This window comes from Hippocampus zosterae, chromosome 18, assembly GCF_025434085.1.
Source record: "Hippocampus zosterae strain Florida chromosome 18, ASM2543408v3, whole genome shotgun sequence".
Classification (NCBI taxonomy): Eukaryota; Metazoa; Chordata; class Actinopteri; order Syngnathiformes; family Syngnathidae; genus Hippocampus; species Hippocampus zosterae.
In genome coordinates this window covers 10,826,837-10,854,625 of record NC_067468.1, presented here as the reverse complement: position 1 = coordinate 10,854,625, position 27,789 = coordinate 10,826,837, and the positions used below count along the sequence as shown (strand labels likewise).

General features: G+C 43.5%; 3 protein-coding genes and 1 long non-coding RNA gene across 7 annotated transcripts; 2 read left to right on the top strand and 2 right to left on the bottom strand.

Moving 5' to 3' along the window:
• Positions 1 to 126: 126 nt before the first annotated feature.
• Positions 127 to 11,177, top strand: traf2b (Tnf receptor-associated factor 2b). Of its 4 annotated transcripts, none has more exons than XM_052051797.1 (11): positions 127 to 447; positions 2,869 to 3,081; positions 4,065 to 4,143; positions 4,267 to 4,365; positions 4,970 to 5,131; positions 5,207 to 5,281; positions 5,422 to 5,496; positions 5,781 to 5,990; positions 6,109 to 6,412; positions 8,064 to 8,212; positions 8,400 to 11,177. In XM_052051797.1, the coding sequence occupies exons 2-11, from the start codon at positions 2,906 to 2,908 to the stop codon at positions 8,616 to 8,618; spliced, it is 1,548 nt and encodes a 515-aa protein (XP_051907757.1). In that variant the 5' UTR covers positions 127 to 447; positions 2,869 to 2,905; the 3' UTR covers positions 8,619 to 11,177. The 4 variants fall into 4 exon arrangements, with proteins under 4 accessions (XP_051907757.1, XP_051907758.1, XP_051907756.1 ...); XM_052051798.1 differs by lacking the exon at positions 127 to 447 and adding an exon at positions 463 to 2,208 and having other exon boundaries at positions 8,285 to 8,428; XM_052051796.1 differs by lacking the exon at positions 127 to 447 and adding an exon at positions 466 to 2,103.
• On the bottom strand, positions 10,672 to 16,418 carry fbxw5 (F-box and WD repeat domain containing 5). Its single transcript, XM_052051794.1, has 10 exons — positions 16,308 to 16,418; positions 14,973 to 15,187; positions 14,726 to 14,883; positions 14,088 to 14,271; positions 13,827 to 13,975; positions 13,250 to 13,567; positions 12,968 to 13,151; positions 12,745 to 12,892; positions 12,189 to 12,401; positions 10,672 to 11,608 (listed from the first exon to the last, which is right to left on the bottom strand). The coding sequence occupies exons 2-10, from the start codon at positions 15,157 to 15,159 to the stop codon at positions 11,311 to 11,313; spliced, it is 1,839 nt and encodes a 612-aa protein (XP_051907754.1). The 5' UTR covers positions 15,160 to 15,187; positions 16,308 to 16,418; the 3' UTR covers positions 10,672 to 11,310.
• On the top strand, positions 16,348 to 17,750 carry LOC127591581 (uncharacterized). The gene is made up of 3 exons (XR_007959912.1): positions 16,348 to 16,436; positions 17,018 to 17,274; positions 17,346 to 17,750. It is a non-coding gene; the product is annotated as an uncharacterized LOC127591581 (long non-coding RNA).
• Positions 17,751 to 17,920: 170 nt separating this feature from the next.
• Positions 17,921 to 23,257, bottom strand: LOC127590791 (PR domain zinc finger protein 12-like). Its single transcript, XM_052050220.1, has 5 exons — positions 22,941 to 23,257; positions 20,515 to 20,705; positions 20,256 to 20,411; positions 19,918 to 20,035; positions 17,921 to 19,670 (listed from the first exon to the last, which is right to left on the bottom strand). Exons 1-5 carry the CDS (start codon positions 23,167 to 23,169, stop codon positions 19,183 to 19,185), a joined length of 1,182 nt encoding a protein of 393 aa, XP_051906180.1. The 5' UTR covers positions 23,170 to 23,257; the 3' UTR covers positions 17,921 to 19,182.
• Between the last annotated feature and the right edge of the window lie 4,532 nt (positions 23,258 to 27,789).

Sequence of the window (27,789 nt, the reverse complement as noted above, 5' to 3'; positions counted from 1 at the left end):
TGCAGCCGCACTTTCGTCTTATCTCTTTGCGGGTTACTATGTTGGCATCCACATCTTTAACATCGCCTTTACTTGTCAAAATGCTGTTAATCAATCAAAAAAAGGTGGTAAAGTATTTTCACACCGATTTTCTGGGGGGGGGGGGGGGGCGAAAGTTAATACAGTATGTGACGTCCCACGGAAAGTCAGTTTAGCTTTCGTCAAGGCGACCTTTATGTTTGCAATACATTAGTAAAATCGTATTTATAATCAGCGATTCTAAATATACACTGAGGCTAAACAGCCTCGGTTTATAAGAGTAGAACTAGATGACCACAGGACTAGACGAAATGAAAACCGTTTAAGGGTGTGCTGGGTGACGTACGTTTGTGGGTGGACTTAAAAACTAAGTTAACTAGGACTGCGACTTCCCTTAAACCGAGTGTGTCGAGCCACTTTGACAATTCGGTGAGTAAAATCATTTTTTTGGTTTCATTTTCAAAGCGACGCATGGCAAGAGAGAGAGAGAGAGAGACAGAGAGCGGGCAAGCATGATATACACGCAGAGCGGTTGCCAGACTGACATTCGTATTACACGGTTGGCAAGCCTATCCAGTTATTGTTTAGTGTTTTTTTCCCCATGGAAGGTGTTTGTACTAATGTGCAAGACAGTTTTAGTTGCGTTGGAGAAGAATTTACTTCGATTAAAACACTCTTGGTGTTGTGCTTTTGTGGCTATGTTCATGTGACCAAATATGGCTGGAGTCATTGTGCAGGCAGTTGGATTCCTTTTCTTATCTGGCCTTCATCATGTTGTTGTGAAACTGTCTTTCTACCTTTGGCATGCAAGCGTATACTTGGGCATAAAAGTATGCAAACGGTGAGGGCATTACCCGGATCGTTATTGTTGTTGTAATAACACATTCCTAACAGCGTGTTTGTTGTCATAAAGTCTGTGAAGAGTGTAAGTCAATGTTGTGGCAATGCATGATGGATTCGGAAAAAAAACTTTTAAACCAAACATTAGAAACAGAGTCTCTCCTCTTGTTTTATGTTGAGAGGGAAGAAACTTCATCTGTGCTGTATGTACATTTGACAATAAAGTTGTATTCAATTCAATTCTTAAACTACAACCACAGTAATAAAAATATTCACACATTATTGTATTAAGAAATGTAGAATTTTTTTTGCGGGGGGGGGGCATTGTGTTGTAGTTGCACCTTTTGAAACAAGACTGAGATTTTAAATGGAGCTCGGTAAGCCATGCTTAAATAGTACCGGTACTTCACTTGACTCTTAAAATGAATGAAAATACCTTTGACATGTCTTATCAGCATGCCATGCATCTTGATCACAAGATAAGTTTCATTGAGGGAAGTAAGAGGCTGAAAAGTACCATCCACTGTAGATAGTTTGTCCAGTTTTACATCCCCCGTGAAACAATACGTTATTGTTTTATTGCCTTAACATCCTCTTGTAACCCATCCCCTTCCTTTGAAAGCGCAACAAAACCCAACCGAGCTTCTCTGGATAGTCTCATAATGAGGGAGGCTAAGGTCCATACCCCTGCTCATGGATTTTTCAGTGACTGCATGTTCATAATATAGTAACCACAGAAGTTTCGTTGTTGTTGAACTTGGCATTTAAGCATAACTCACACCTCATAATTGATGATTGACGAATTCCCCAATGGCATTCAAAGAGGCTGCGTGAAGCCTACAAAGCACTTCCTGTTGTTCTTTTTTTTCACTGTTATTTAGAAATGATCATTTGTGATGACATCTCCCGGTTGATTGGAAATAACACACACACAATCGCAACGGAACCACATTTACGTGAAAAAATTCCCCAAAACGTGGCACGCGGTCTGTTGCATGACTTGCACGTCATTTCAAAACAAATGATCCAATACTCGCTGTCATAATGAACATTCAGTACTGCTCTGAATGACCCCATTGTGGGTAAAGGTTCTCGCGCACGCTATGTTGCAACTTTTTAAACTTGGTGGTGGTGGTGGGGGGGTGTTCACAGTATACAAGAAACAGTGAGATTGTGTACCTTCAATGTAGTACCACACCGAGCACCACCGGATGAGATGCTGCGAAATTCAGACCCCAAACTACCGTAAGCTCCACTGATAGTCGTCGTGATTACATGCTGATGAGAAGCGTCGCCTATGCTGTTAATGTCCTCGGGATGTGTGTTTGTTCGCTTGAGCGCATGCAAAAGGTATGCCATGACTTGTAGCCGCTTATCACGCTGACATGTGACGCACCCACGTTTGATTAGATATCAAAAATAGACAACGTTGTCGGTATGTCCTGCCGCATACCAAATCTAACTGTACGGTTGTGCGGTGTGATATCACAATCTGTCGGAATTTGTTTTCTTACAGATTTGTTTGTCAAAAAAAAAAGACCAGCTACCACAAAAATGTATTTGGGTCCAATGATCTAACTTTGTATATTAAAGCAATTAAAAACTCCACATGCTGTGTGTGTATTGTATATATGTACAGTCAAACATCGGTTTTCGAATGTGTCTGTTCTCAACCAAATCGGTTTTCGACCAAAAATAGATTTTTTTTTTAATGCCTCGGATTACGACCGAAAATCAGTTCTCGACCAAACAGAGCGCCCTTGAATATGCCACTTGACTCCTCTCGCCATCCTTACACGAGGAAGTTCCTCGGGTGGCGTTCCATTGTGAGCAGACGGGTTCTATAATTTTTTTTAAAAGAGCTTGGTTTCGGTTTTCGAACAAATCAGTTTTCGAACAGCCTTCAGGAACGGATTATGGTTGAAAACCGAGGTATGACTGTACATGTATTTTATTTTTTTAGCCGTATATCCCCAATTGAGCTACCCCCCCCCTTTTTTTTTTAAACAGTGTCCGTCCTTGACTAGTACCAGTTTAATGGAGAAGAATGGCCCGAATGTGGTTGGAGAGCAGCAACTCTTTACCGGGGATTCCCCACAGCGTGCTGTCGGTGCCCATGGAAAATAAATACAAATGTCAGCAGTGTCTCCAGGTCCTCAGGAAGCCCGTGCAGGCTCAGTGCGGCCACCGCTTCTGCGTCCACTGCTTCAAGCAGCTCACCAGGTAGACTGCGAGTCCTCCGTCCACTTTCCCCTCTTAACTCAATGCTCTGGCCTCGCTCTCTCTGGGCGTTTTTTTTTTGGTCTCGCTACACCCAAGACTAATCATCTTATGCAGACTCATTTGTCGCATAACAGGACTATTGTGGTGTCAGTGACTCACAAGGATGTGGCCTTGGCGCCGACTCATGTTGAAGGTGGCGCTCTCGCTCTTTTAGTTTCACATTCTGTAGAGCTGCCTGATATTAGTCACGGAAGTTTTGGAATTCCAAGCAAAGTTCAGGAAGGTCAAACAGCCATTTCCGTGTTTCGGTTACAAGAGGCGCGCTAACTTCCGGTCACTAATCTCGTGCTTGGAGATATCAGCAAAGTGTTTCAAGTATACTAAGTTTTGCTGAAATTCAGTTAGCATAGATGAGTCGATTTCCTTTTTGCTCCGGTGATTCAAGTGTTTGAATCACCGCTTGTTTGGAATAAACAAAAGCCGTTTGTCTCGGTAATTCACACCAGAAATAACCATGGGGGGGAAAAAAAGTGTCAGCCCAAAATGGAGAATGTGACTGTATGTTGTGATCGCATTTATACCGGTAATTGTTTTATCCGACGCAGTATCGTATGAAATGATTTATGACTTCTGGTTCCCACGGGAATAATTTGACTGCTTGCCTTGCTTGCTTGAAATTTCACGTAGACTTCATTTGGCTCGCTTGTTTTGAACCAACATGTTTGTAATTCGGGACTTGCTTGAAGTTGGAAGACTTGAGGATTAGGACTTGCGCATTCCGTTTTTGATGATTATGATGCATTTGATTTATTTTCCTATTTTTTGTGCCGTTTGTGAAATAATTGCTGTTCCTTGTTTTGATACATTTAGTTTCTTCTTCTTGTTTCATTGGTCGATTACTGGCTGTCACTTTTGTTGTTTTCAACTGTTCAAACGGCAAACGTTTTATTATTTTTATTTGTGTGTGTGCTTTTGTACCTCAGTTCAGGCCCAAAGCCGTGCGAAGCCTGCCGCCAGGAGAAGATCTACGAGGAGCCCACCTCCATCCTCAACATCAGCGAGGTAAGCGCTCTAGAATGTGGACGACATTGTTCTCCAGTGAGACACGAATCCCCCCCCGCGCGTCGCCCTGCGTCTCGTCAAAATGAGGGCATAGTTTCAGTTTGTTTGCTGACCTTCTGCCAGGCCTTTCCGGACAACGCGGCCGGTCGAGAAATAGCGAGCCTCCCCGCGCAGTGTTTGAATGAGGGTTGCAGCTGGAAAGGATCCATCAAAGAATACGAGGTGAGGATTGATTTTTTTATTTTAATTATTATTATTTTTGTGTGTGTGTGTGTGTGTTGTGTTTTCACACTTTTTAAAAAAGTTTTTATGGTTGAGGAGAGGAAGTAAAACTGAACATACTTGCCTGGAAAGTCCCGCCTTAAACCGGCACAACAACTCACTGGGAAAGTACCAGCACTGACAGGAAGGAAAGGGGAACACTCACACACATGCACACGAACGCGCACGCACACACACACCACACAAAAAGAAAAATACAACTGCATATTAAATTGCCCCTTGATAGAAGGTCAAAGCAACGATTATATCGTTCGGGCAATGTGGGCTTGACTGAATTTTTTGTTTTGTGCAAAGTTTTCCGTTTGAACTTAGTGGCGGGAATATGGGGGCAAGATGAGTCATAGCAGGAAACGGTTGCACTTTGCACTCTTTGCAAATGCAGTTTTCAACTGCACTTGAACATTAAAAAGAATATATGTAAAAATTTAAATTAAACTGTACAAAAGAAATTGGATAGCTCAAGCCATAGATTTTTTTTATCGGCAGTGTTTGAAAGGGGAGCGGGAGAGGAAAGACTTACAAAAAGTATGTCCCGGTGTTCCAGACGCAGCATGAAGGCTCCTGCGAGCTGGAGCGCGTGCAGTGCGAGGCCTGCCAGGCCTTCCTGTTGCGCTCGGAGCTAGAGCGACACTGCGAGAGGGAGTGCGAGGCCCGAATTCTCAACTGCAAATATTGCAAAGTGTCATGCAGCTTTAAAGACATCAAGGTGAGCTTCGCTTGGCACGCCATTGCTTGTGCTCAGTGAACGCCACAGCTCTTTTTTTTTTTTTTTTTTTTGCAGGCTCACGATGAAGTGTGCCTCAAGTTCCCGTTGCAGTGCAAAGACTGCGGTAAAAAGAAGATCCCAAGAGAAAAGGTGAGCAGCACGTTGAAAATGAAAGAGAAGTGATCATACTTGAAGTATGCCATTGGACGGATATGATCTCATCTTTTTTTTTTTTTTTAATCTCTCCGAGGTCGCCAACTCACCATAAACTTTCTGTTTCGCCTCTCCAGTTCAACGATCACCAACGAACCTGCCCTAAGTCCAAGAGCGCCTGTCCTTTTAGCAAAGTGGGCTGCAAATTTGTGGTGAGTTCCTCGCAGGCCACAACATTAGGTACACCTGTACAAGAGTCAAAAATGCAAACCAGAATACTTGATTGGCACTTTTATGGTTAACTTGGCGACAGAAGAGGCACAAAATATCGGAAGCAGCTACACCCGACGACAGGGATGTCCACATTTTTTCGTTTGAGGGCCGCATGCAGGAGAAAAAAAAAATGGAAGGACGAAAGGGGCGCTTTAAAAAAAATGGTCAGCTTTTTGAAACGCGCTCAAGTCATTCAAGAAAGCCCATTCCGATCAACTTTCAGCTGGACAACGGTAAGCTGAGCGATCATGAACACAGTAGCGTCATGGAGCACCTGCGCTTGCTGCTGCCCATGGTTCTGTCGGTGGCACGGCCGCCCCGCGCAGAGGCCCCGCCCCCCAGTGAGTGGCAAGAAGATTCGGGTCTGGGTCTGTACAGGGCTCCTGAGGAGGAAGACTCGTCCCCTGTGCCTCCCGTGGACCAGGACAAGAAGGTGTGTACATGTAACTATTTCTTTCAAGTATTACTTTTCATAATCAAAAACACTTTTGTATAGTAACTTGTTGTCATTAAAAAAAAAAAAAAAAAAGTCGTGTTGCGGTTGTGCCCAGGTGAGCGCCTTGGAGAACATCGTCTGCGTTCTGAACCGCGAGGTGGAGCGCAGCTCTGTGACACTGGAGGCCTTCTCGCATCAGCACCGCCTGGACCAGGAGAAGCTGGAGAACCTGAACAACAAGGTTCAGCAGCTGGAGCGGGCGCTGGCCATGCGTGACTTCCAGTTGTCTGAGACAGAACAGCTGGTGCGAGAGCTGCAGTTGTGCACCTATGACGGCATCTACGTCTGGAAGATCTCGGATTTCGCTCGCCGCAGGGTTGACGCCGTGGCCGGTCGGACGCCTGCCATGTTCTCGCCGGGTGAGCGGACGCGTTCGCACATGAGTCTTTGGAGTTTGACGCGCTGTTGTGCAACTACTTAGAAATCCGATTCGGAAGCCTCAGTCATTTGATTCTGATCTGGGGTTTTTTTTGTAGCCCTCGTGCAGAGGTCGGCAATTATTTTCCCACCATTGGCCAAATGAGAAGCAGAAAATATTGTGGAGGGCCGGGCCAAAAGTTTGAAATCTACTCCGGTTCAATTTCTACTCGAAATAAGTAAATTACATTTTAACTTTCCATGAAGATACCACAATGTCTTTGTATGCCACTAATAATGTAACATAACTCACAGCATTTTTTTTGGTCCCAATTGCCAAATAATGCAGAAAAAAATCCTAAGCTAGCATGTTTCAATGTTTTGTTTTGTTTTTCTTGTTCACTGAGCTAAATGTAGCCTCTGTTGAGCTTCGACTTAGCAAGCAGATTGGAATGTTTGAGGTGGAGATGTGAAGCACGCCTGACAGATGCTCATCAGTATGAGAGTGTCTGTACCTGGATTTGGTCAACTTGTTTTGTTGCTCCCGACATACAGTATGAGGGATGAGTCCACCAAGCGCTCTTGAACGAATTCCCCTTCCGAAAACGACTTCTTGTTCTTCGCGACGTTGAGGGCTATCACATAGCTGGTCTTGGTTCCTGCTTTCCGGGCTGCGTGTAGCTTGGTGAAATGTCCTTGTTGGGGGGGGGGGGGGGGGGGGTTCTAGCTTGGCTAGCAAATCTTCGAACGGCTGCGCTCTCCCAGCTTCAGTCAAACGTCTGAATTTTTCCGTATGCTTCGTCTCGTCATGCCGACTCACGTTATCGTCCTTCAAGATGGCGACCGGCTCACTACAAAACATACACGGGTGTACCCTTAATTTGAGTAAATACATATTTAACAGTCCGTATTTTCTTGAAACCAGAGCATTCAGTGTCCACCTTTATTTAATTATTTTTTTAAGGGGGTGGGGGGAGGGGGGTCGAACATTTTGAAGGGTTACCATTACCGTGACTTGCTGCTAATCGCGCGGATTCGGCCCGAGTACCTGTACGTAAAAACGCACGCACACCGAAAACAGGTTTCAAAGTACAAGTTCTGCTGTTTTAGTCCACGCACGAAGCAAAAATTTCAAGCTAGGTTTTATTTTCTGAATTTGAAATATCTTATCACAGGCCAATACGAGACGTGCAGCGGCCCAACGTGCGTTATCTAAAATTTTGGAAGTGCTCTAGCTTTTATTTTCTTAATTCCAAGCAACTCTTCCAGGTCCGTAACAGCAGGCCCGCGGGCCCATATTTGGCCCAGGTCTGCCAGAGTAAATAGGAAAATGTGTGACTATAGTGAAGCACGACTCTGCAGGGTGCACGTGTCTTCCATTTGTTCATCTAATTGAACTGGGCTTGTTTTGAACATGTTTTGCCGCTGTTGTCATCCGTCAAAACCTCGAAGTTGTTTCCCCGCTTTCCCTCGATGGTTGCCACGTCTCACTCTCGAGCGAGGCATGTTCCTTTATGCGCGTTGGCCGGCAAACGCGGGGAATTTCCAGCAGCTCCCCTCCGCCCTTGATGTCCTACGGGGAGAGTTCAAGAGGCTTCGTTTCAGGCTGGCTGGCTATCACGTTTCATGTTGTCCTCTCTTTTCTGTCGTCAGCATTCTACTCCAGCAAATACGGCTACAAAATGTGCCTGCGCTTGTACCTGAATGGCGACGGCACGGGGCGGGGGACGCACCTGTCGCTCTTCTTTGTGGTCATGCGGGGGCGCTGCGACGCGCTGCTCAAGTGGCCCTTTAGCCAGAAGGTAGGAAGGGATGAAGTATGTCTCAAGTCTTGACCTTTAAGTTTCAGGCAAGTCAAGTTGTGACATCTGCAGGAGAAATGATTTGCGGGATTTGGGCACAGTCACTTGCTTGAAACTCAAAAGGTGAAGATGGGAGACTAACCTTGCTCCGTGACGGGAAAGCCAACTCTACGCCGGTGTCATTCAGGTGACGCTGATGCTGCTGGACCAGAACAACCGCGAGCACATCATCGACGCCTTCCGTCCAGACATCTCGTCCACGTCTTTCCAGCGACCGGCCGGCGAGATGAACATTGCCAGCGGCTGTCCGCTCTTCTGCCCGCTGGGGAAACTGGCAGCGAAGAGTCCATACCTGCGCGACGACACCATCTTCATCAAGGCCATCGTGGACCTGACAGGCTTGTGAGGTGAAGACTGTGGAAGTTGCCACCCAAAAAAAAAGTACCATTCACACAAAAGAGTCTCTGATTATTGACTAGAATATACACAGCTCACTGGCTCGCTGTTATATCATGAGCTGATCATGTTATCGTACTACAATAATAATAATACATACATACATTTAACATACCATACCAACCCCACTTGCGTAAATGAAAAAATATATATACTGTATTATTGTTTATTTTTTATACTTGATAAAATCCAGCACAAAGGATTTAAAAAACTAATTACATACGGTATATACAGTATATATAATTACAATTTGGGGGAAAAAAGTAAATTTTGAAGCTTTTTAATTACATAATTCAAAACGTGATATATATATATATTTTTTTTTTTTAATAAAATGATATATTATTATTTTATTATGTATATATTATTGATAGATCATGACAAATATTAAACATACTGTACATAAAGAGAAATGTGTTGAATTATGTGAACAAAATATTTTAAATTGGAATTTGTATGTGAAATACTCAAGCATATTTTACAGTCATATGTGTATTGAAATGAAAAGTACAAACATATATCTTCATTATTGCGTGCGGCTCTTGTGCCTTATTTGTACTCTTTATTTCTATAAAGAAACAATGTTGTGCTGTGCATTTAGTCAAAATATTTTTGTTAATTCTGTAGTGCAGCTAATATTTTATCCGTTACTCTACTTTGCTGTTTTTTTTTTTTTTAATTAAAACACAAGTGGGAAAAGATGATGTATTCTTGTCTCAGTTACAAAAGGAAATGTGCGCAGTTGACAATTCGTTTACGGGTCATTAAAAGCAACACAACACGCATCACAAGATTGAGTACGGACGCGTGTCCTTAAGTGTCACAAAACTTCAGAGAGACTTTTGGAAGCTCCCAAAAAATTGAACTGACAAAAGGAACAGGAAAATATGTTCTCTAAACAGTACTCGGATTTTTTTTGCATCCTATTTTTTCCATCTGTTTAGTATAACCCTTAAAGTCTAGAATACTACAAATAAGGACAGCCCAATGTCAATTCAATGATTTGAGGTCAACAAAGAACTGTTTGTCTTGACATTTTGTTTAATCGTCTACATTTTTTACTGTACGTTTTTACGGTGACTTAATAGTACTACTTTTCTTATTTAAAAAAAAAACCTTTGAGGGGGAATGAATCAATTCAAACTGTATCCCAAGGCACCATTGTAGTTCATTTGCAATATAAATACGAAATAAATTATTTAAAAAAAATAAAAATTAGTATTTATTATTTTAATTATTTTTATAATTATTTATCATTAGTAAAATATTAGTATGTATTTCAATGGTTATCAAAATTAGAATTTGAAACTTTCGAAATGAAAACACCAATGATGCACAACAATGCAAAGTATTTTAAATAAGTACAGGAATCAGGTTTGCAGTTGGAACACATACGATATTTATTTTTGGATATGTCATGTGTGGGAAAAAAAATATTTGTAGTCCTAGACGTATTATTAAAGGGGAAACAATATCACACATTCAATCAAGAATGGAAACTCTTAAGTTTAAAAAAAACAAACAGACAAATTACGGGGTTGCGCCACTGATATCCATCCACCGGACACATTATTAGGTACACCTGCACAATCTCAGCAGCAGTGTTTTATGGCACCGTCATACTTGAACAATGTCTTGACTGCGTTGCTAATATTTTGGCTACACGAGAGGGGTACAAAAAAGATACAGGTGTGCCTAATGGTATGTCCTGCGAGTGTTTCTGTAGTCGCCGTGCACTTACATATTTAATAGAGAATACATATTCGCCTGCTGTATTCGATATTGAAGCGCATGTGTTGAATCAAACATAACATCCAGGATCCATCTTGTAACAATCTCAGAAGGGACATGCTCAATTACAAGAATTGTTCATGATATACGGTGTGTTGTTTTTAGAGAGCCTCCAAAAGGATTCCTCTGAGGTTTTCATGTTATTTGCAGGTTCAGCAACATTTTTCTCCATGCCATAAGCCCATTGATTAGTTTTCTCATAGTCATGCCTGTTTCTTTTTTTTTTTCCTTTTTAAATCAGTCCACAAAAAAGTAGGAAGTGATGTTCACAAAAAAAAATAGGCGAAAATTTTTTCATTTTTCTTGTTTAAAAATGTATCCAGATGACATAGCTCCAAACATGACATGGGCCTTTTTTTCATGTCATATTTCAGGATAACAATTTAGTATTTTGTGGGCACAAATTAGAATTTTGTGATCACAAACTATGGCTACAAATGAGTATTTGTACATATGTTTTATGTATTTCATGGCTTCAAATTAGTATTTGTTTGTACAGATTATATCTATATCCTGGCCAAATTTTAGTATTTTATAATCACAAATTAATATGTTGTTATCAGGTTGCACCTTTTTCATCATCTTATATAAATAATTTGTCCGCTCGGTATAGTTCATGCAACTAATTACCATTTTGGAGACACATTTTATCTTTACCGTGGCCACGAGTGATTTTTTTTCCATGTCATGCCTGGAGCTCTGTGCGGAAGAGGGGCGGGGGGGCGGGCTAAAACAAATGTCTTTTTTTTTCCTGTTAAAAATATTTTGTGACAGTTGTTCACAGCACAGCTGTCAACGGTCCAAGTGTGGCGCTTAGGAAACGGCGCCCCCTAGTGACCAGGCAGCGTCCCTCAAGGCTTGCCATTGACGCCCCTGCCGCGGTTGAGCCAGGAGGCCAGTAAGCCGGTGCGGCGGTGCGACCGGCGGGCGGACCGACGGGCGACGTCCTGCGCCAGGACGTCCTGCGCCAGGCGCACAGCTCGGGGGGAGCGCCACACCTTGATGGTGGCGTCGTCACTGGCGGACAACAGCAGCTCCTGGTCGGCGGGGCTGAAGGCCACCGAGTTGACCACATCGTCGTGGGCCAGCCGCGCTAGACAGATGTTGTAGTGGCGGTCCCAGATGTAGCCGTGCTTGTCCTCGGCGCCGCTGCCAAAAGTTGGGAGCTCACTTTATACCTTGGCGTCTATTAAACTGAACTTTTTACACTAAGGGGCTTTCAACATTTTTCAGTCCGGGAGTAATTTTTGAAAAGTTTTCCAAAATAAAAAAAATTCAAATTTTGGGGGGAGAAAAAAAAGTGGCAACATTTATTTTCTTGGGTATGAGTAAAAATCTGATTTTTCAAACTAAATATTGATATGATTATATTCAAGTAGAAGTCTAACAAGGTAGGCAAGTGAACTTAAAATATAAACAAAATTATCTTTGTTCTCAAAATATTCTAAAATATTTTATTTATAGGCACCTCTGAGAGCACTGAAGGTCGCTGCACAAAAATAATTGTACATAAACGGTGGCATGCAGCCTGTTGAGTGACGTGGTGTGTCACTCAACACACGTGGTGTGTCAGCGTGTTGAAGTAGAGTTGGCCATTTTGAGTCACAGCCTTCCAGACATTTTTTGCTTTGACTTTTTCCTTCTAATCGAATTATTCACGGTTTTTTATGACTCGGTTTAGCTGTGATTGCGTGTGTGTGTGTGTGTTTAAGTGGCGAGGGAGACCCACCTGGCGACAAAGTCTCTGCTGACGTCCAGAAAGATGAAGAAGCACTCGTCATTGGGCGTGAAAGCTCGGTGGGCGCGAAGGCTACGCCGCTCCTCCCTCAGACTCTTTAAGTCGATTACGTGAAGGTCGATCTCCTCGGCGATGGGTGGCGGGCACATGGGGTCCGAGATAATGCAGCCCGCGGGCCACGCCCGGCTGTTCACGTACAGGTACCTGATTGGGCCACAGGCAACACGAGACGGGTTCACATCCAACGGATTGGTCAACAACACGCAACTGGCATGATCAAGTAGGGGCACATGATGGATGGGAATGTTCAGGTCAATCACGGTAAATATTGATTTGGTGCCATCTGGTGGCCCATTTATGCCTAGCAGCTATGATTGGGAAAGGGGGAGGAGCTTCATTTTGGAACGACATGTGCTTTCTGCATTCGCACCCTTGCAAAACATTTTGAATAGCTTTATTTTCTGATTTTTTTCGCAGTCCTCGCTTCCTATCCCGACAACGTTCAGATGTGCCCGGTGACGGATGAGTTCAAACACGATTTACTGACCGGTTGTCCGGAGAGAGACCCATCCCGATGATGTGCCCGTGGATATCGATGACGTGGTCCAGCGAATCAAAGAACTCGTAGGAGCTACGTTCTTCTCCCAGCACGGGTCCGCAGGTGGTCATCTGGTCCGGCTTGATCCTCTTAATGCCTGCACGCACCGCAAACGCTAAGATGGCCGTCTTGACGACGAGGCGGCTGACGGCGGCACAAGCGACACGCTCACCTATCTGGTGAGGAGAGTACGTAAGGCTGCCGGTGGTAAACAATAAGTAAGTCTTGTCTTCGCCGTCGCCGGACTTCGAGGTGTCCATAAGGCTGGAGTCCGGGGCTTTGGTGTGGACCCGGCCCATCATCTGAGCCACCTGTCTCTCGAGGGCCACCTGGCTGGGGTCCAGGTTCTTACAACTCTAGCGTGGAGAACGCAAACACGAGGGGCAATTTGTTGCGAATCTCTCGCACGTGTCACAGACGGCAAGTCGACTTCCCACCTCGGCGTGCGGCTCACCTCCTTCAAGTGCTCCAGGCTGGAGACGGCGGCTTGCGCGGCCGTGCCGTGGCATCTGCCGTCTCTCGGGCTCACCGCGTCCTCCTCCTCGTCCTCTTCGCTGCTGGACGTCCCCAAGTCGAAGAGCAGCGGCTGATGCGGCTGACGCTGCTGACCTTTCAGCCTGCGGGCCTGGCACTGAGCATCGTAGTCCACCAGAAGGTCGGGGTTGTCGTGGCGACGGCAGTGGGCCACCATGACGGTGCGGATGGTGCTGGCGTTGATGTTCTGGATCTTGAAAAGGCGCTTCACTACGTTGATGTTCTCAGACTCGATATCCTGTCCAAGATGAGGGATGACGCAATTGTCCGTAAAGTACAGGGGAACTTTTTATTATTATTTTTTTTGTATGTGAAGCTGTTCTCATTAACTTTTGTCTTTATTTTCAGTCCATATTTTAATTATTGTTAATTTTTTGGTGTTATGCTCTCTGAATGAAAAGTAGACTTTGCAGTCTCTCAATAAATTATGAATTCATTATTATTATTATTATTATTATTATTATTAATGTTTCCGCATTTTGATATTAATGCCACACCTGAAAGGCTTTATTGAGCCAGAGCACAGAGCAGGAGGTCATGTTTCCGATCCAGTGCAGGTTGCCTGAGATCAGGTGGGTCTCATTGAGCCAGCAGCCAAACACGTCGTACGGCTTGTTTCTCACTCGCGACAGCAGAGTGTAGTTCTCTGTGGAATTGCATCGGGGGGACGGGGGGGGGTCAGGCCGAACGGGCGTCCGATCGAAATTGCCAAACTCATCCGGCTGGGCCGTCCGTCATTGGCGATTGCGCATGCGTACCAAGACTGAGGACGGCGATCTCCCCCGAGGAGGAGTGGTGCGGGCCCAGGTAGACGCCGGACACGAGCAGCAGGCTGTCGTCGGCGTTGAACTGCGAGAACTGCGTGTAGCCCCAGTTGAACTGCCGCATGCTGGAGCTGTGCACCAAGGCGATGTTGCCATCGTGCCGCTCCGTGTCCCAAAGCTGAGGGGAAAACAGAAGGTTACACGCAATATCGTCCAATAATGAACAAAGCGTCTCTATCATTTAGTTGCTTTTGGTTTTAATTCGAATTTTTTTTGTTGACACATTTTTTTAATGCACTCCTGTTATGCGAGAAGATTAACCGTGCATGCTTTTTGTTTTTGCTTATTTAAAATAATATCCTGAATGCATGAAGGAAATGGATAGAAACCCAGTAGGGCCCTGAGGTCTGCAGACTCAGTGTCAAGTCTTGGATGTGAGAGTTTAAAAAAAAAAACATTGAGCTGTTACGCTGCATAGAAAAGGAGTGCGACAAATGTGTAGTCAGTTCAATCCATCTTCTCTTTACTTGTGTGAAGCACGTTGAGTTGCCTTGTTTATGAATTATGCCACAACTGATAAGATTGTGATACACACTTAAAGGGAAAAAAATAAAATAAAATAAACGGCTTACCTTGACAGTGCAGTCTTTGGAGCACGAGGAGAAGCGGTGACCCCGGTGGGAGAAGGCCAAATGGAGCACCTGGTCGCTGTGCTCCTTCAGCGTTTGAACCTCGACACACGGGATACAGTCAAAGAGGCGCTTGAATTCCCTGTACCACGACACAGCCGCTGCACACACACACACAAACACAGTTGAGTCACTCCATGTAGGAAGTAAGGGAAAAAAAAGAAATCACAGGAACTTGTGAGAGGACCACCTGGGTGTTGGGGTACAGTGCGTGGGATGCGATAGTAGGAGTAGAAGAGCTCCCTCCATAAGAACTCGTCTCTGGATACGGCCAGCCACTGGCGGCAGGTGAGGCCCGCTCTCAGCACGGCGTCGTGGGGCAGACGCAGGAAAATCTCCAACACCAGAATGTCTGGCAGAAATGGGCCACACTCCATCCTAACATCCTAGATTTTATTTCAGAAACTGTTGAAGAATAAAAATATATAAAACGCAAGAAAAAAAAACATTTTTCCCCCCTGGTGAAAGAGGACAGTCACTCTTTTCATTATATTCCGTGTTTCTTGAAGTACAGTCAAAATGCTTTTGAATGCCTGGCAATGTGGAGAACTGCTTTGAAAACAGCCGGCAGTGAATTAAATTGGCTGAACATCTTAATGCACTCGTACATTTTAGATGGAAGATTTCAATGGGTTGATGTTCTAAAGAATTTGTATGTGCCTCGACCTGATGCAGACCCTGAAAGTGCCGGTGTCTCCCTTCTTTCAACTCGAACAACTTTTTTTCATTCCTGACATAAGACTTACCTTCCTTTCATACATCCTTGCTTCCTTCCTTCCATCAAGCCATCTGTTGGTTCTTCCCATCCTTATTTTCCTCCTTACTTCCTACATTTCATCCTTCATTCATCCCTTCCTCCTTTCATGCCATTTGTTTCCCTTCCTTCCTCTATCTTTCAGTAATTTGTTCACTCCCTCCTTTATTGAAATCCTTACGTACCTTCCTTTAATTAAAAAAAGTGTACTGTATACCAACTTTAGAGCCACCCATTAAAAATCGCACATTTATGTAACCATGGCATTTTTCTAGATGTGGTACGAGCGTGACAAACGGTTCCCTGTGGGAACAAAATGGTGCAGTAAACGGCCGAGAAGCAAGTAAAACGAGTGTGCGCTTCTTCGCTAAACCAGGCCATCCATTGAGGATGTCCTAACATGGTAAAGGTTCATGACAGCGGCTCAAAAACTCGTGACAAGTCACCGTTGCCCTCAAAAGAGACCCCTCGGCTTTTAAACGGATGTGCAATAACCCCCGAACCAAAGTTTAAGTTCAACTTTGCCTCCACAAACGTGCTGAATCGAACGCATTTGATGCCGTTCGGATAACGCCGACGTTACACTCGCGAACTTGTCGCTAACTCCGCTAGCCGCCTCTCTGGTTAGCCGCTAGCCGTCGTTTCGTGCTCAACTCCCCAGTTGCAAGAATTTCCCTTTGCGAAACCACTCGCCGCGTTCACGAAACGCCGCTTACGCTCGGTGACGCGTGGAGCTAACCCCCACGGTGACGATATCGCGTTCAAACTCACCTGTTCGATCAAAGTAGGCTGGTGGCGAGCAGGCGGCAGGCGGGTAGCCGCTTGGAAAATGACAACAGATCACAGAGGAGCCACAAGGCCGTACTAGTCGAAAACAGAACATATCGTCAAGCTAAAATCGTAAGGCCCAATCAATGCATCTGAGATAGATAGATAGATAGATAGATAGATAGATAGATAGATAGATAGATAGATAGATAGATAGATAGATAGATAGATAGATAGATAGATAGATAGATAGATAGATAGATAGATAGATAGATAGATAGATAGATAGATAGATAGATAGATAGATAGATAGATAGATAGATAGATAGATAGATAGATAGATAGATAGATAGATAGATAGATAGACTAGGACAATTCACAGTGTTCCATTAACCTCCCTATCTATCTATTTATGAGTTTTATCATGTATAATGCATTGTTCGCCTCCCTGAGCCATGGCCTTATCATTGTTCAGGGGGTTTGTGTTCCCCAGTGATCAAGCAGATACGTTTTCTGGACGAAATCTTTAGTCTATGAGTGGAAGAAAATGGAGGGAGGAATGGTGCATAGTGGTAACTGCTGACTTGGGAAACTCATGTTTCGACACGATGGAAAAGTTGAATCCCCGCATGATAGTGATACTGTTGTTGTTCTCAAGTTACTGACATCACCACAGATAGCGAGTCCCAAAAAAACAACCGCTGTGTCATTAGGTTGAGTGCAATTGCATGGCAACAGCCAGCCTGTCCTTCAGCTAATATAGGAAGAGGCAAGAAACCCATAGAAGCACAATGTTGTGACTCATTTTCTCAGATAAGTGATTCATTTTTCTACACATTGAAGTTCAAGTGGCGTATTTAAAACATGATAATCAGATTTGTAGCAGCATTGACCCACATGGCTGACTTGATCGCTTCTTGCTGCTGTACAAAGCAGAAGAAGATGACAGCAGCGGGATGACACAACCGTTGTAAAAGGTGAATTTTGGGGAAAAAAGGCATTAGAAGGACAGCATTTTTTTTTTTATCTATCACAATGCAGGACAACAACAAGTGTGGACCGTGTCTCAGGACAAAACAACATCCAGTCCGCACGTCTTCTGATCCTTTTTTTCCTCTTGGGTGATGCCACGTTTGTTCTAATGATGACTTTTCCAGAAAATCCCAGTGGGGAAGTCGGATCCTGTCTGACAGCTGACAAGCTTCCCATTCCTATTCCCGATCATGATCATCTCGACTGACTCCGGAAAAAAGAAATAATTAAACACTTCACTTATTTGTGTGTGTGTGTGTGACATAAGGCCGCAAAATATGCTTTGGTGTGTCGTGGTACTCATGTGACCAATGACTATGAACAAGTAATAATAGTGCTTTTGATGATGAAACTTCAATCAGTTCAATGTAGAAAAAATAAAATAAAATAATTAAAATAGAATCATTTCAAAATTATCGATTAAAAAAGGTAAATATAAGTAACAATAACATTCAGGTGTAAATATTGAAAATGAGGGTGGGGGAAATATTTTTAAGTATTTCTAACAAATTGAGCATACTTAAAGTAACTGAAATACTCTCCTGCTGTAACTGTAATAATTTCATGAGCAAGCACCCAAACAATTAAACTCGTATGATTTATTTGCAATACAAGAAGCATAACTCTATTTACACCCAGAGAATCATACCATACATTTATTTATTTTTAATATTACACAATAATTCGTTCTGTACAAGAGTAAAGTGACATTTCATTTGAAAAGTGTGAGACCTACAACTACATAGTTGTATTTCAAGCTTCCTTGCTGCACACCTGTCCGTTCACATGTGGAATCCATAGAAACTGCTGTTGGCGTCACGTGACGTGGCCTCGCGAACGTTGTGGGATCTGACCACGTGACATGTGCGCGCACGCTGATTGGCGTCCCGTCTTGAACAGGGGACGCGTGGGTGTTCGTCTTTTCCAAGTCTTTGGTCACGTGCCAGGCATATTTTTAAACCTGTATTTAACTCAGCACTTTCGAGAACTTTTTTTATTAAAAGTGCTATATAAATAAAATTGATTCACTTACGCGTATTTGCTTGAACTTTTGATCAAGTGATCTTATTTGCCATTTTCAAAACGTCACGTATGAACTCTCACGAATTGGCTCGCTGGCTTGATCATGTGACATCGAGAGTTCCCGTGTCGTGGTTGGAAGTGTTGATCACGTGACAGTGTTTTGGCAAATCTTTCGTCACGTGCCAGGAGACCTCTGTTTAATTGTTTATGCACTTTTTGGCTCCGTTGTTTTTGAATGCATGTTTATATATTAACTATCCGAGGCATTCTGCACGTCCGCTCGGTGAAAAGTGCTATTAAATAACATTTGCTTAAACGTGCGGAAGGAAAATTTTGATCACGTGACGTATACTCCCAAAGTCCCGCCATGTTTCAGTCACATGACCAACTGCCAGCTCATTAGGATCACATGATCAGACCACGGGCCTATTCTGAAAGTAACACGCGTGAAGAGACATTGGGATTTCCTCGAAAAAGATTGTGACGCAATCCCTCGAAATATAAACATTTCCCATTGTAGATAATGATTGTGATTAATCATTAACATGACTAGTGTCTTCTGACAGATGAATATTCATAATAACATAATTCAAGGGGGAATAAACAAACATTTTTGCTGCAAGAATATCCTGTGTGAGCCCCCTGTCCAAGCATGCATTTGTGGTATAATATATTGTTCAACAAAAGCACTTCGGTCAGGTGCCAGGCGAGTCCTCCCAGAAAGTTTTTTTTGGAAACACAATTGGAATAAACGTGTACTCTCTAGCCCACTCGAGCTCCTTGCTAAAGTGCATCTTAGCTGTTATTGTCGTTGTCTTACTTGTCAGAGCACCAAGGCAGGAATGTGATGCACCAGAGGCACGTGATGGTGGTGGTGGTGGCGAACGACGGGCGCCATCTGCTGGGCGGCGGTGGGAGGAGGTGGAAGTGGAGGCGAAGCCTGTGGGGTACCCTCGGCGGCTATGGCGGCGGCGGCTGCGGGCTTGTGGCGAGCGCTCTTCTGGTGCGCACGCAGCCCCGCCAGCTGCGAGTAGGCGCTCTGGCACACGTGACACTTGTAGGGCCGCTCGCCAGTATGCAGGCGCACGTGATTGCGCAGCGTGGACGACTGGCTGAAGCGGCGGTTGCAGAAGCGACACACGAACGGCTTGTCCAGCGTGTGGATGCGCATGTGCGATCGCAGGTTGCTGCGCGAGTTGAAGCCGCGGTGGCAGATGACGCAGCGCATGCGCCCTGAAGTGTTGAGGCCGGCGGTGGACGAGGACGACGAGGAAGGCGGCGAGCACGAGGACTCGCAAGATTGCAAGTCATCTGGAAAAGGACATGTACATAAGACCGTGTTCGGGTGGTGGCAATAAATCATCGGCATTTTCATTTATTTCAACGGGGAATAATAATAATTTGAGATAGAACTACTCGCAACCGTAGACAGGAATTTGCACATCAAATTCTAATGTATAAAAATAACATTGGTCGCTTTTCATCTTTGCGTAACAATGCCAAAAATAAACTCATTCTCTTTTGGAATGTCAACTTCATTGCTCAAAATGTTTCTCACCATTTCTGCTCTTCTTCTGCTGCTGCTCTTCGTCTGTTCCCGGCACTCCGGGGATGCCCAGGAAGGTGTTGTGCGTGTTTCCATACCACACCAGCAGCTCCTGATCCGGTGGGATAGTCTGAAAGAAAAATTCATTTGGAATAAATGACATCTTTTAAAGTCGTCATCGCCAACCTTTATGTCACGGACCAATTGAGACAAATTACATGCTGCGCGCGGACCGGCTACCATTTCCTTAAAAATTGCCAACTTTAAAGCACTGGTGCTGACAATAAAGATAATCACGTGAAAGGTTAAGAAACCCTGCACACACACAGGACCGAAAGTAATTCCTCTACCTCCACAGCTTTGTAATAGATGCTGCTGCCAATCTGGACCACCTCCAGGTTCTGTTCCTGTTCATTGCGGGCGCACTTGATGTAAGTCATCCAGCTGCGTTGGTCCTCCTGGCTGGCATCGATGAAGTACCTCACAGTGCCGTCCTCATTAAACACCTTCATTAAAAAAAGAAAAGTATTAAATAAAAGAAAAAGCGGTGTGGATGAATTTTAGGAATGACCTATGTGGAACCGGATGGAACCATCACAAGAAACTCACCTCCCACATCAGGTTGTTGTTCTTGAGCAGGTCCACGTGTTCCGGGGAAAGGACTTTGCCTGTGAAGGGGCCCATCTCCGTGCCGGCCTTGATCCACGTTTTGGAGAAGATGCCCAGACCTTCTCCTGGGATGGAGCTCTGTGCTATGATCACCTCACTGGGGAGCACCAAACTGGACAACTTCTGCACCTCTGAGAAAAAAAAAATAATAATACAAATTCAATTAATGTCAACAAACTGCACATACATCAAAAGTAGCAATAATTGTCTGGCCAGGGAAAACAAATGTCATATTTTTAAGTTATGGATTTTTTTTCGCCATGATTGCATTGCGATCAGTTAACATTTTTTACATTGCATTTGTACCTTTGTTTATTTTCTTGTGGATTACTCATAATTATAGCACCAAATATTTTTTTAGCTTATTAATACTTTTCAATGATGGCACCAAAAGTTAAAAAAAATGTCATAATGATACTCACAGGATCAATTTTAAAAATAGAATTAAAAATTTTCAACAGTTTGGGGCCCCCAAAAATTTATTATTATGCTTTTTATTTTTTTAACTTTATTTAATCTTTAAAATTATGTCTCCAAATTGGGCCAACATTTTGTTAATGTGATCAGTTAAAAGAAAAATCCATGTTTTTTGATTGAATGTAATTATTTTTACTTCATGTAATTATGATCAATTCCAAAACTATTTTTTAATGAAATTTTGAAATATGATTGACAACGATGAAAAAATTAATATATTATTCGTACTTCTTCACAAATACAATTCAATTTATTTATTGTTTGACTACATTTATTTTTCAGTCATAACGAAACATTGAGCCATATTTCTTATTCCTTAAAATGAATAAATAAAATCCGAAAAGAGTTTTAATATTTTTGTGCACTTTTTTCCCCTCCCTCAGAGTATTTGTTTTTCGAAGTACATGCCTGTCTGGCTCTCAAGTCATACAGCCCACCGGCGGCAGGTTCCCCACGTACCGGCTCCAAATATTAAGCGACACTTTATCCCCCGTTAAATTCGATTATCTGCTTGAATTGAACGTTTTTGTTGCGCACGGTAAGCAGTTTTCGTCCCACCTAAATAGGCGAAGGGGGAGAAGGGAAAACGTTTCTTTAATGTCAAAATCAAAGTTTTTCTTCTTCTTTTTTTGTATTTAAAAGCTGCAACAACAACACAAAAAATGATAATAAAAGCTTTGTCCAATAGAGGTTAAATGGGCCTCCATTGCGCGGGCTCCAGCAATTGGTCACGCTTCAGATGTGATATTCATTAATGGATCTGCGCAAAAGAAAAGAATAGAGAGAAAAGGAGAGACGGCTAATTCCAAATTCATTATCCTTTTAAGAAGTTTGTAGCAATAAATTTGCGCTGAATGGAGCGGCGCCTTGTTAAAAGGAACTCTGGAATCCGCGCGACAAAAAAAATGGAAAGGCGATTAGATGGCTGACATGCAATGAATAGCATTAGATTTAGCCTTCACGCTGCATTATGCGACCAACAGCTACTGCTTGAAAAGAAAGCGAGACGTGGACAGAGCCAGAGGAGACGGAGGGAGCCCCACATAGCTGCCAAGCGCACGAAAAGAGACTGTCCGCAGATTGATGAATGCCGGGACAAAGTAGCTCCCGAGCAAAGGGAGCCCTTTTTTTTAAGTGGACTCTTTCCCAGGTCAACGCACAAAGTTAACCAAATGAATTTAAAGGCCCCGGCATGGACCCTTGAATCACCGGCACTTACTCGCTTCTTTCAGAGGCTACTTAACGCGTTAAATGGCTCGAAAAGGAGGAGAAAAGACTGACAAGGAAATGTGGGAAAAAGTGTAGCAACAGGTTGGACGGGCGATGAATTTCTTCTTCTACTCACTTGCTTGCTTCGTTTTCAATTCTCCTTAAAATTAATTAGTACCATTAATATTCCTTATTCTTCTTCGTTTCGGTAATTCAATGGACGTTCTTCTTCATTTATTTGATTCACCGTGAACGGCAACTAAATTCAGTCCAGGTGACAAGCACCTTTGTCGCCCGATTCCTCTACAATTAATATGGATAAAAATCACCACTCCTAAAAATGATACATAAATTACGTTCACGACCTCAACCTTATTTAATTAATGTCAAATAACTTACTGTTAATCAAGCGTCTTCTTCTCCTGTTCGGCATTCTTCTTCGTCCATTTTTTTAATGTTCTTCCGGAATTAAGAACGCTAGCTAAACTAGCTAAGAAGGTGGGAGTCCATTAAAACGATAATGACTATTTTGTCATAAACACGCCACTATTCGTGATAAAACTAATAACAACATGAACGGGTTGTTTTTAGAACTGAATTAAAGTCAGAAACCAGACACAAACAAACAAATGACAATGAGAACAAGATGAACTTAATGAGCTCCGACAAGTGGTTCCTACCTCCAACGAAGGACTGAGCCAACACTTCGGCGGTGAAGGCGGTCCTGGTGCAGCCGGCGTGGCGCTCGTCCGCCTGCAGGTGCTCGCCCCCCTGCAGGACGTTCCTCCAGCGGCCGTACAGGAAACTGTGCAGGACGTCCGAAGTGATCACGTCCGACAGCGCCGCCCGGGCCGGACACTTAAATCCAGACTTGAGGGCCAAAGCTTCGGCGGGCAGCACTGAGCCCATCTTTTCGCTTTCTGGACCGGAGAAATTAACTTTAATGAAATTGCGAGATCGAGGAGGATAAAGTGATGCTCTCCGCTGCTGAGAGTGTGTGAATGAGATCTGACTCTGATCGGCCCTTGAGGGGCCCTTTATAGTAGCAGGGGGTGTGGTGGTGGTGGTGGGGGGGTGCTGCCCCGAGAACCCTAATTACTTATTAATGACACACCCCTTGCAGCGTGGCGCTGCCCACGCCGCAGGGAAAAAAAAACTTTTACTCTCGCGAACGCACACTACTAATTTCCAAAGGGAAAGGGCATCGCCTACTACTCGTACTGTAATAATAATAATAATAATAATACAAAGTCAAGAGGAAAAAAGAGAATTGGAGGGAGCCTTAAGAGGCAAAGGTGGATGGCTGAAGTATGATCATTTAAACACTTATGCACATGGAAAAAAATAATAGCTTCATCTGATGAATGCATGCGCATTCTTTTCCAAATAGAAACTAAAAATAAACAAACAAGCTTTTATAGTGCATGTCAAGAAGCAAAAAAAAAGCTCTCATGGATGAATGCATGTTATTTTTACGAGGAAGAAAAAAACAGACGTGACATGGAAAAAATGAGTTGATGTTTATTTGAAAATGTTTTAATATGTTTACAAAAACGACGCTCTCGTATTTTTGGTACGTTAGACGACGATGTTTTCATGAATGTAGGTGCACTTAAAAAACTGATGCACGTGAAGAAACAGAGAAAAAGTGGGTCTATTTTTTTTTGGTCGTAATTTTTATTTTTAAACTAGTGAATTAAATATTTGGCCAATAATGCACTTAAAAAAACAATATACACTAAAACGATGCATATGAAGGAAAAAACATACAATTTGAGAAGTAAAGGGAAGAAAACATTGTTGAAAATAAGTACAGTATAGGGTGCCGTTTTGTGATTTTTAAAAAAGGATTCAAAAAGATATTTGATGAGAATAACTGGTCAAGTGTGCAACCAATCGTTAAAAGATGTTACAAAAAATAAGGAGTGGCCATTTTTAATTTAATTCAATAAACTGGAAAAAAACGTGATTAAAAATGTGGGTCAAGTAGTAAGAAAAGTACACACGCAGGAAATACCTGTAAAAAGTAACAGCCATGATTTTTTAAAAAATGTCTCTTCCAACAAAATTGAAAATAAATATACAAAAAAAAGTGACGCACGTGAATGTTTTAATTGTTAATTTGCAAATCGGTGGCCTCTATTGTTCCCCGGAGTGCATTTGCTATTCATGTGCCTGTAATGTTATTTAGTGTGAGAAGTAAGCGCGGGAAGAACAAGAATAGAAACACGCTCGTTTTTTTTTTAATATGTCTTAGACTGGGGATGAGGAGAAAAAGGTTGCGGTGGGAAGAGGGGGGGGCATGAAAAGGTAGTGGGGTGGTTGTTTTACAGCATTGTTCCCATGCAAAGCTGCTTTGACGGGCTGCACTTGTTGAGGTAAAACAGTTTAATATTCATGGGTGGTGTTGTGTGTGCGTGTGTGTATGAACACCCCCCCCCCACCTCCCGCAGCCGCCCCCACTCCGTCCCGGTATTGTGACAACGTTTCGATGAGTATATACGAGCCCCCTAATTTTCAAGCTTCGCGGAGTGCGGCTAAATGGGTAGTTTTTTTTCTTTTTATTTAGGACATCTTTATTCCATTCGCTGCTTCGAGCTTTCAGTCTCTCACCCCCCCCCCTTCTCCTTTTTTTTCCCAAAGTGATGTCAGGGCCTCTGAAAAGTGTCGCAAATCAATCTTTCATGGGAGCTTTTGAGGGCAATTTGACATTCATGCACGCCTCTTTTCACTGCAGCAGCTACAAGGAGGATTGAGAGAAAAATGGGATTTTTTTTAAAGAGGGGGGGGCCGGCGTTAAATATGGAGGTATAGATGGCAAGTAGATCCAAAAAGAGGTAAGGTGAGTGACAGGGCACGTAAAAAGATTACTGCCCAAACAGCTGCTTTTTTTATGAGCCTCCCCTTTTTTCCCAGATGAAATTACCCCCCTCCCGCCCCACCAGGCTCTCTTTTCAGCCCCTTTCCCTAATCTATTCCCTTTCTCATCTAGATTGATTTACATTGATGGCATTCATCAGCGGGAAAAAAAATCAGGGCGGGGCCAGGCTCTTTATTAAAGAGGAATTAAAGGCGCTGAATTGGGCTCAGGCATGGATTTGATTTGCTTATTTATGCATTAACCTCGGCTGCTGGTCATGTCATCCCCCGCTCAGGCGGCCCCCACTGTCAGGGGTGGGGTGGGGTGGGGGGACGGGTCTTCCTTTCTCTCATTTAAAGCCTATCAATTTCGTGTGGATGATTGACAATTATTGCACAAAGACGCGCGCTAATTGTCGCGTTTCAAAGAGCTGTTGGGAAAGCCATCAAAGAGAAGAAGCCTGAGGATAAAAAAAGAAAAGAAGATAAATGCAGATTTGCTCGCCTTTGAGGACAACAAAACGTGTTGGAATACATTAGAATGTTCAATGAATAATCATTTGTATACACTAGGCACGCTAGCACACATCTAATGAGGTCAAATCGAGCTTTTGAAGCTCACATTTAGTATCAAAAGTGGTTTGAGAAACCTTCAAGCAATGGCTCCCTGAACACAAATGATGGAGCAACACATATAGACAGATAATATAGCAACAGCCACAGCAATATCATTTTTCCCTCTCTGGAAAAAAAAGAAATTAACAGTTTGGGGGGGGGCGGGACCCTAATATGACAGAATGTAATAGAAGATTCTAATATTTGTCGGGAGTGTGCATTGCTCCCCAAAAAGACAATTCATTGAGGAAGTGAGTGAGCAAATAATCACAGCTTGATAATGTTTTTCTTCATAAAAGAAATTTATGGATGGTCTACGAATTAAGGATGAAGGGAATCGCCAAAAAATCTCTGCATGTATGCAGCAAGGCCAAAAACCAACACCGAATGCCCGAGACCTTTGATCCCTCAGGCGGCACTGCATTAAAAATGACCATTATGTAAAGACAATTGCCTTGTGGTTTCGGGAACACGTCAGAAAATCGTGGTCGGTTAGCACAGTTCGTCATTACAAATGCGAGTTCAAACTCTATCATGCAAAGCTAAAATCACAAATCAATACTGTCATGAGTGACTTCTCTGGACCCCAAGATCGCAAAAGTGGCGAAGTGTGCTGTGGTCTGATGAGTCCACATTTCAAATTGTTTTCGGAAATCATGAATGTTGCGTCGAGGAAAAGGACAATTGGGTCATTATACAACGAGTGCAAAGTTCAAAAGCCTGGGAGGGCTTTAGCGCCCATGAATTGGCTAATTTGCTAATCTGCGTAGGCGCCATGAATGCCGAAATGTTTTGGACAAAACATATGCTGCCAATCCAAGCGACGTCTTTTTTCATGGACACCACCGCTTATTTGAGCGAGACAATGCCAAACCACATTCTGCACGTGTTACAACAGTGTGGCTTTGTACCAAAAGAGTGTGGGTACGAGATTTGCCTGCCATCAGTCCAGACCTGTCTCCCATAGTGGTAAAGGTCTACCGAATGAAGGGACTGGTGGTGAAAAAAATAAACTCAAGTGAAGCACTTGACCAGTCAGACCTGCAAAAGAGAAAACGCACGCCGGCACGCGCACACGTATACTTCGACAAGAGAGGAGTCATTAAAATGAGATTAAGCGTCTCAGTGTGCGCACCGCGGTCAAAATCGGCTAATCCGACGCAAAGGTGAGAGCAGAGGTGGGGCCCCCCTCCAGACCGACCATTCTTCAACTTGTCACACCACACCTGTCTGCCTTCATATCGAGGGGTTTGGGGGGGGAGGGGGTTCTAGTAAAAGGGGGGGGGGGGGTTCCACAGATGCACACATGAAATCGTCAGAATGGCCAACGTGTCAACAAAGCTTCCCAAATCCTTAATCTGTCACAATCGTTTCAAGTGCTCTCCTCCCTCCCCTTCTCATGCAAAGGACTTTTCCCACCGAACTGCCGGTGACTATTACTGATGAGAGTAAAGTAGAAACGTGAAGAAACGTTTTTAAAATGACCTTGAATGTGGAAAAGGCGGCGTAATTAAACCAGAATGAAGTCGCCATTACATGCGCCAAAATGACCGTAACAACAAATATTACAGCATTGCATATCTAAAAGTTTTATCTTCAAAAACATTAGATTTTACACTACATTTATTGAGACAACATCTCCAAAGAGGCCATTTTAATAATGTGTAACAAAAAAAGAGGGTTCTTTTCTCCTAAATTGGCAATTTCTTTCTTTTTAGCATAGCCCTAATCATCCCATTAGCTCAAAGACGATGTAGCAGACAAGCAAACAATGAATTAATTAAGACGACGACAATAACGGCTGCACTCATTGAGGCTCTGGGAATGAGCCTGGAACAAGAAGGTTATTAGCCGGCCACAATGAACCACCGGGTCATTAGTGTCCTTGGGGAAAAGAGGAAGAGGATCAAAATCAAGGCTCGGATTTGGAAACAGCTGCAGCGCTTCAATGCCCGGGCTGCGACGGAGCCCGGCGCGGCCCTCCTGCAGGGCGCAAACGCTCACTGGTAGAGCGGGAGGGGGGACGGGAGGAACATGTCACTTATTATTAGGGCC